Source organism: Akebia trifoliata, chromosome 1 (genome assembly GCF_017979445.1).
Source record: "Akebia trifoliata isolate Shusen 1 chromosome 1, ASM1797944v1, whole genome shotgun sequence".
NCBI classification, from domain to species: Eukaryota; Viridiplantae; Streptophyta; class Magnoliopsida; order Ranunculales; family Lardizabalaceae; genus Akebia; species Akebia trifoliata.
The window spans coordinates 28,450,606-28,459,602 of NC_141375.1; the positions used below are offsets into that span (position 1 = coordinate 28,450,606).

An 8,997-nucleotide genomic window follows, 5' to 3' on the forward strand; every position below is an offset into this window, starting at 1 on the left:
ATTGGACAAAAATTGCCTTGTCTCTCTCCTTATAAGTACTTGAGTCTCTCCACTCGTTGTCAATTGATTTTAAGTTGAACCCCCAAACTTATCATGGTATTAAAGTGGATTTTTCTCACCTCTTCAATTCATATCTCCACATGCTTTGGCCCAGTCCGGCCCACATGTGGAGGGCCTGTTGAGTTTAGTTTAGTCCTATTATCATACACAAATTACTCATGGGCCTCTCCCCTCATAGCCAATTGGTTTTGAGTTCGACCCCCAAATTTATCAAATGAGGCAACCATTGGGGATGAATGGAGATTCAGGTTTTATGGAATTAAAAACAGAGTAATAGATTACTAGAGGAGGCACGAGCCAAATGCTCTAATACCATAAAACAGAACAATATATTTTAAAAGTTTTTTCAACCCCACTATAGTGAGTCAATACTAGAGTGTGTGTTTATTTATAGAGTATAAATGACATAGCTACAAAAGTGGAGTTACAGTCTTACTCTTTACACACTTATAGAACATGGGTAAGGTGTGCTCTACATAGTTACAGAACCTGTGAGTAAGAGCAGTTACCATCAATTCATACCATCTGGGGGCGGAAGAGCCTCATTGATACTATAGAAACGGTCCAGCTCAAACCTTGAATTACAACTTGGTCGAAAAACAAACCCACCTTTCTTTCCATTACAGCACACTCGAAAATTTCTAACTGCCTCTCGTAAGCATTCGAGGCAATCAATTTGAGATATATCAGGAGTGCATTGCACTAGACCGTATAAATATGATTGCAAGTTGCCTAACTTCGCCTCTCCAGTAGCGAACATGGGAGTAGAAGTAGCAGTAACATTAGCAGTAGTAGAAGGAGAAGTTCCATAGGCTGCCTTCTGAATAAGGATATTCATCAAACTATCCAAAGTCTTATTAAACTGTACCGGGTCGTAGTTATGGTCTTTGACATTCAAAAGAGCGTTGCCAGGATATAGCTGCCTACTAGAGAAGAAGTATTTGTTGGAGTAGCGTAACATGCAGAAATCGTACCATATAATTGCCTCTTTGTTGTTCGAACAACGACGCGTCATGAGATCTTTACCTGAAGCCTTGACACAAGTCTGGCAATCTTGACGACTAACGTCTCCTCTACATAGGAAGAGACCATAGACCGTATCATGTCGGTTCTGGCCAATGGTGTTATTATAGAACCCATGATCACCTGGTGCATTAGATGATAGAGAAGAGACGAGACGATTGAGATTTGATGCATATGTGCTTGTGTTAGTGTATTTACGTCCCCCACAGAAGTGAGAACGGTAGGCAAGTGGTTGGGCTGAGTTGAGGCTCAAGTGTTGTAGGATGAGAATGGCTGAAACTAAGAAGATCATATCAAACCAACCCATTCTCTTTGTCTGTTTTTTTGGTTTGTGAACTATTTTATGATGAAATTGAAATGGAAGACTATCGTATTATGGTTATATATAAACATTGTTTAATGACTTTTTCAATGCGCTGGTTGAATGGCTCAACTAAAATGGTAAGTCCGCACGCTTCACAAAGACTATCAATGGTGATTTCCTTCCTAGCTAGCCAATGTTGATTGATTCTTCTATTAAGAAATATTTAACACATTCTAAATTATTTAGAAAGAGTCGCAATAAACTGAAGCCCTAAAAGGTATGCGGTGATGACACGGTTGACGTGGCATGTGCACAGAATCATACATCTTTGTCACGTCATGGAGTCATTTGAGTATGACACCTCGCTAACCATATTATCAGGGTTCTTTTCTTAAACAGTGAAAATACTAAATAAAATGTGAGGATGAAGGTCTTAATCACCACAAAATACGTGGCATTTACACGTTCCAATGAATATTTGATATACCCTTAGCTTTCAAATTTGTAACATGCCTCTTGAGCCCGGTCTTCTCTAGTAGAAAGGTCCATTATTTTGTGGAAAACACTAGCCAGCAGATGTCAATAGGGGTGCAACTTGGTTCGGTTTGAGGCCAAATCAGAACCGAACCAACCCAGATCAGTTCCATTAAATGAGAATCAAAATTGAACCAAATTGTCATAGAACCAAATCAACCCCGAACTGAACTAAGTTCAGTTTGATTCGGTTCATTTCGATTCTATGGATTGTCAATATCTTAAAAACCTAATTGAATCAATAATAGTGGAGCCAGGATTTTGCTCATGTGGGGGCAATCAAGAGTAGAAAAAAATTTGTTGGGACAATTAAGAGTGAAAAAAATAGTTGTGAGAGCAATTAAGAGTAGAAAAAATTAATTTGTGGGAGTAATAATGGCAGATTTTTTTATCCACTACTAAAAACTGTCGTAATAGTACATTAATCCATAGAATTTGAAAACTCTTATGGGGGCAAGTGCCCCACAGCTAGCCCGCACTCTAAATCCTCCCCTGTGAATTAACATATTTTTAATAAAAATCAATATACATGAATATGAAATCTCATATAATGAATCATTTATCTATCCATCAATAAACAAAATCATGTATCCATTAAAAAAAAAGGTCAATAGTTTTTTTATCAATTAAAGAAAGTCATTAATCCCATCCATTCAAAAAAATATCATTAATCTATCTATAAAAAAACAATCAATTTATCCATAAAAAATGGGTATAGTTTATTAAATAGATTAATAATATTTATTTATAATTTTATTAATATTAAGATTCAGTTTTTGGTTTGGTTCGATTCTTATTAAGCATGAACCAAGAATCGAACCAAATTGGTCGATTCTCTATTTTGTTAACCTGGAACCAAACCGAAGTTGTTATAAATCGAACCAAACAAATACAAAGCTCTTAGTTTGGTTTGGTTCTCAGTTTGAACCATACCACGTTGCATCCCTAGATACTAGACACAGTTGAGGCTCTCCTTCAAACAAATGGTTGAGATGCTATGGATTATGAAGAAAAACATATCCCTAGAAATTGTTTTATTAATCCCTGGAAAGAAGTGTTAACCTCTAGGAAATCTATGTTTTTCTTGTTATCCAAAATCTGTTTAATGGAGAGTCTAACCGTGGATTGAGGCTAGAAAAGTCCTTATTTAATATGGGATAGAGAACTGAAAATTTTTAATATATTAAAATAGAGAACTTCTATTGGCACCCCAACTTTTACTTATTACACCTCTAGTAAAAATAAAGAAAATAAGTAAATGGTTGAGAATATGTAAAAGTTGGGGTACCAATAGTATCTCTCAATTATTATTTTTTTGTTAGATTTATATTTTTTAAGTTTTGGATTTAAGATGAGCCTAATCTTCTTAATTGTAAACTGAAAATTGTTTGAACGAGTGTTATAATGTTTTATTTATAAAGTTGATTAATAACTTGAGCCAAACCTTTATAATCTTTGAATGGTGTATTTTAATCTTTAATTAGAGTGGTAAATAATTTAAGAAATTAAAGTGTAATAAGTAAAAGTTGGGAGTGCCAATATCAACTCTCTTAAAGTATGGGGGCCTATTAACATTTAATAAATTGAAATAAGACTTACTAAACACAATTCTAGAACATAAAGCTCATTTTCTGGAGAATAAGCAATGCATTTCTAGAAACAAAACTTGGACTCCTCCATAAAGTCCATCAAGTTGACTAGTTCGTTTCTAAAGACAATGCACCATTCTTGATCAAGCGTAAAGCTCTCATTGAAGAAAAATCTCACAACATATGCCATCTAATAGTGAAAATTAAGTATAAAAACCATTTGTCTACACCCGCTTCTTAATTATTTGATAAACCCAAAGGAAAGAAAAACCATACAAACACATGCAAACCACGCTAAACCTTCAAATAAGAGTTAACTCCCAAGCCCTTTCTCCAAAAGCCGAGTATCCTTATTAGTTGATCATGCGTGTAGCCCAAAATGAAGAAGCAACACCTTTTGAAGATCGAGAAACTTGTCTACCAACCTTCATCTTAGAACACTTTCAAAAGTGAGTCTAAATTGAGATATGTATCACATCATCATAGATAGAAAAATTGTTCGTCATCTCAGTTACGCATCTCGGGACAGGATGCAAAATTTTATTTTGATTACCACTACATCGATCCCCACATCAAGTCACTCCAATTATGACTTGTTGTGCGAAAGTGTAACAAGAGTAATAAATGAAAACAATTACACAAAAAACATAAGATTTACATGGTTCGGCGAATTGCCTATGTACACGGAGAGGAGGGAGATAATTCCACTAACAAAGAAAAAGATTACAAGCTCTCAAACCTTTGCAACTCTCTTAGTCACAAGGAACCGACATAAGAATCCAATAAGAAAAAACATTTAAAAAATAAAAACCCATAACCCAAAAATACATATATATGTCAAAAAAAAATTAAATAAAAAAACAGATCATTTACTTCTGATGTTCCTCTTAAAGCTCAAGCCCAACCAGAATACTAGACAACTCACAACATGACTCTTAAAGTTGTTGAAGTATGGCTCAAATATGACTCGAAATTTTCATTATTTCATTGACTTTGGGATATGATGGGTTTTGTCTTCAAAATCTAAGGAAGAGGAAGGCTCTTGTAAGATATATAGAGGGTGCGGCAACAACAATTGCAGCTGTGATGCTTGTGCTGGTGCTTGCTTGCAAGAAAGCTTAATTGGCACAAGTTTGTTATTAAAAGGAAAATCTTTTAATATCATCCATACATACATTGCTTATATTAGTTATGGAATTAAAGGTCCCTGCTTATAGTGCATGTTGGCTTAGGCTTATCACTAGCATGGAAACTTATCTGTCATGAAGATCACAATCTATCAGGTTGCTTGCTTCCTTGATCATTGTGCAAACGGGGTTGTTTGGCTTATTGGTCGTAGCACTGACTGCTTATGCAGACGGTCCCTCCTTTAGTTTGTGCCGTACCTTCTTGAGTCGAAAAAATCTCAACGGAAAAATATTCTAATAAAATAAAAATGAAGTTTAAAAAAAACAAAAACAATAGATCTTCATCACATGATAGTCATAGAAAATGTTAGCCTCAACCTCTTAGATATATTTGAATTCAAATTCCGGTTGATGTTCGGTAGGGGATCCACTAAAAGGATCTGTCCACGCACCATCGCGTATGAATCATTGAGTCCCATAAAAAACTTCATGATTTGATCCTACTGCACATAATCGCTCAAAGATTTCATAGCACCACAAGAGCACCTTGATATAGAGCGATAGTTATTAAGTTCATCCCATAGTGATTTCAACTTGGTAAAATAAGCAGCAACTCACTACTTCAAAAAAACTAAAATTTGCTGCTATTATAGCATTAAATCTGCGGCCCAAGACCAACGTTTATTTTTGCCGGCCCAAAACCCACATTTAAGCCCAAGCAAAAAAATTTGGCAGCTTAAACCCAATGAACTATCGAATTTTTTTTTTAACAAAAAAACCTTAACGTCTTACAGACTCTCCTTCTCAATCGTTTAAGAGGAAAACCAGATTTGTTGAAGAAGAAACTCACAAATCCCTCTTGATTTGGTTCGATCAAAAACACCGAGCGATTGAGAACACCGAGTGATCGAGCGCACCGAACAATCTCTCACTCTCACTCACGTCCTTCAATCTCCCATTTCAGATCGATCAAGAGCACTAAACGAGCTCTTGTCAATTAGTTGATGGATTTTTAATCTCTCAGAACTCAAATTGAAAAAGAAATTAGAGCTTAAGTAAAAAAAACCCTAACAATTGAAACTCACTCATCAGTGCCACTGATCAAACCACTTCAAATCACATCTATAAGTCCATCTCTCTCAAAAACCCTTAAAAACCAGTTGAATCTGAAACTTGTAAGTCCATCCAAAGTTGGACATGCCCCCTCTATTTATTTCTCTCTCTGTTTTTATCTCTTTTATATATATAGGGTGGCGTTTGGGAGCCAATATTAAAGAGCCAACATGCTATGTGGTTTAAAAGTTCAAGATTAAGTTGATTTTTGGCCAGGATAATCTCTATGGTGAGGAGATCACCCTCACAAAAAATTAGTTGAATATGAAACTTGTAAGTCCATCAAAAGTGATTTAGAATTATGAACAGTCGATTTTTTATAAATAATTTGTAAACTACTTATGATGGACTTAAACATTTCATATTCGGCTAATTTTTTGTGAGGATGATCTCCTCGCCATAGAGATCATCCTCAAAAAAAAAAAAAAAATCAGCTTAATCTAAAACTTTTATGCACATAAGACAAACATTTTATTCGAGTGCCAATTATTTGGCCATCACGTTTTATTTCACATGGGTTAGAAGTTTCAAAATGGACCGAGTTTTTGTGAGGATGATCTCTATGATGAGAAGATCATCTACACTAAAAATCATTGAATTCTAAAACTTCTAACCTCATCAAAAGGGGTCTACAAAAAATAGATAATCCACAATTCTTCAACTCATAAATATGGGGTTAGAAATTTTGGAATGGACTAACTATCTCCACATCATAGAGATCATCTTCACCAAAAATCTATCCATTCTGAAACTTCTAACACTTGTAGGACAAAACGTATTGGCCAAATAATTAGCACCTAAATGGGACCCTATATATATATATAATAAAAAAAAATATTTTAATTTTTTCATATAGTCAAAAAGTCATTAGGAAAGAGTCTTTGGAATGAAGAAAGAAGTAAGCAAAAGATCTTATCAAAAACTTCTTCAAAAGTTTTAAAAGGTAATGTGGGATTTACAAAAATATTTGAGAAAGAATCCGAACAAAATTTTCATAAACATAAATCCATGTCAAAAGATGCCAACTAATAGGATTGGTCCAAACCAAAATACTTACTTTTTTTTTATATATTTTACTTTAACGACAAAAACACACCAAACTTAAAGTAATTTCCAAATTACTATTTAAAATAAATGAAATTAATTTTTATTTGAATTGATACAAAATAAATACAAACTATATTTATTTTTAATATTCAACCTATAGACAAAGTCTCGATTTTTCTCCCAACAGTCTTATCCTCTTAAAGCTTTTTAATTTAACTGTAAGTTTTTTTAATTAATTTAATAGTCTCATTTCAATACATCATCTTCTAAACTCTTGTATTAGAAAATCCTCAATTTTTCTACCCAATAATTCATTTTTTATGTTTGAAGGTTGAAGTATATAGTAAGTCACTCTTGAGATTGTAGACGAGCGTACAATTCATTTTACCTGTTAAAGATTGATTTTAAAGAGAGAAAAGATTAAAAATTTTTGAGAAAAGGTTGAAAATGAGGGTATCTAGATAATCGGTAGATAAGACTAAGTCAAAAGGTGGTATGTCATCAGTTTAAAATGCAGGGGTTTTCTCAAATATTTACCAAAATCCGAGGGTACCTAGATAATCTAGTAGATAAAACTAAGTCAAAAGGTGGTATGTCATCAGTTTAAAATGCAGGGGTTTTCTCAAATATTTATCAAAATCCGAGGGTATGACTAAACCACCAACTTTTAAGTTGGGAACCAACGGAGAAGTCTTTTAGACTTTGTGAAGAAGACCCGAAGGTGGAAAAACAATAAAATAAGAGTAGGGATCGAGAACGGTATCCCGTACCTAATCAAGGTGAGGTGGCACCCCCATTTTATCCCACATGGAAATTTTGGGACCCACTGACCTCATGGACATGTGATAACCCTTGATGAACCTATATATCAAGAATCATAATGTTTGATAATTTGTATCCACTAGATCTAAGTTATTGAATAAGAGTCTAAATCTAACGATTAGAAATCATTCTTAAGACAATACTATAAAATCAATGGATGCACATCACCAATCAAACTGATAGTTTGTGTGTAGGTTCATCAAGAGAGGTACCAATACGATCAGTGGGTCCCCTAAAACTCCACGTGGCATAAAATGGGGTGTCACCTGACCGTGTAGGTTTATCAAGAGAGGTACCACATTTTAATACGATCAGTGGGTCCCCTTAAAAACTCCTCGTGATATAAAATGGGGTGTCACCTGACCTTGATTAGGTACGGGACACCGTTCTTGAGCCCTACTCTTAAAATAATAAATAAATTAAAAATAAAAAAAAAAAAACTTAATTTCCACACGTAAAATGGTTGAAAAGTCACAAAAAAAGGGTACCCAATCGTATCTTTCCGTCATTCCATAGGCGGAGAATGGGCATGGGACTTTGGCTTTCGGAGAGGCCTTGACAACTTGGAACTTCAAGAAGTTGGCAGATTACTTGATAGAGCTTCGCGTATCGAGATACATCCAGGAAGGGAAGATGAGAGAGTGTGGATGGCGAGTAAGGATGGGAGGTTTTCGGTGCACTCATTTTACCATTCCTTGTGTAGTAATGGAGATAGGTCCTTTCCTCATGTCTCGATTTGGGGGCCAAGAGTTCCGAATAAAGTTGCATTTTTCACATGGACGGCTTCCTTAGGAAGGATTCAAACAGTGGATTTCTTGATGCGACGAGGTTTGTGCGGGGCGAGTTGTTGTGTGCTATGCATGGAGAATGGAGAATCATCGGACCACCTTCTTATACATTGTAAGTTCGCTTATGGCATTTGGACTCATTTTTTGAAATTATATGGAGTTATAACATGCTTACCACAAACAATAAAGGAGCTTTTTACTTGTTGGTCGTCGATTGGTTACTCGTTTGGCGGCGCTAAGAGGCTGTTGTGGAGTATTACACCGTTCGCAATATGCTGGGGAGTGTGGTTAGAGAGAAACAAGCGCATCTTTGAAGGAAAAATGGAAGATTGTAGCAATACGATTTTATCCATTATGGGACTTATTTTCTGTTGGTCCAAAGTCTTTAAAGAATTTAGGAGAGTCTTTTTCGAGGATTTTATTTTCAATTGGGATGGGATTTGCTGTATTACTCATGAGTAATTTCTTACTGTAAGGACTTGCTAGGTTGGTCATCTCGACTGACTTGGTTTTGTTTTAATGAATGAATTGCTATTTATCAAAAAAAAAAAAAAGTCACAAGGTACCGGCATGGCCAGCCAGGCAGACCA

At 35.1% G+C, this 8,997-nt stretch overlaps 1 protein-coding gene across 1 annotated transcript; it reads right to left on the minus strand.

Moving 5' to 3' along the window:
* Window positions 1-464: 464 nt before the first annotated feature.
* LOC147411473 (antimicrobial ginkbilobin-2-like protein) lies at window positions 465-1,412 on the minus strand. The gene has a single exon (XM_086448990.1). It carries the CDS (start codon window positions 1,388-1,390, stop codon window positions 572-574), a length of 819 nt encoding a protein of 272 aa, XP_086305116.1. The 5' UTR covers window positions 1,391-1,412; the 3' UTR covers window positions 465-571.
* Between the last annotated feature and the right edge of the window lie 7,585 nt (window positions 1,413-8,997).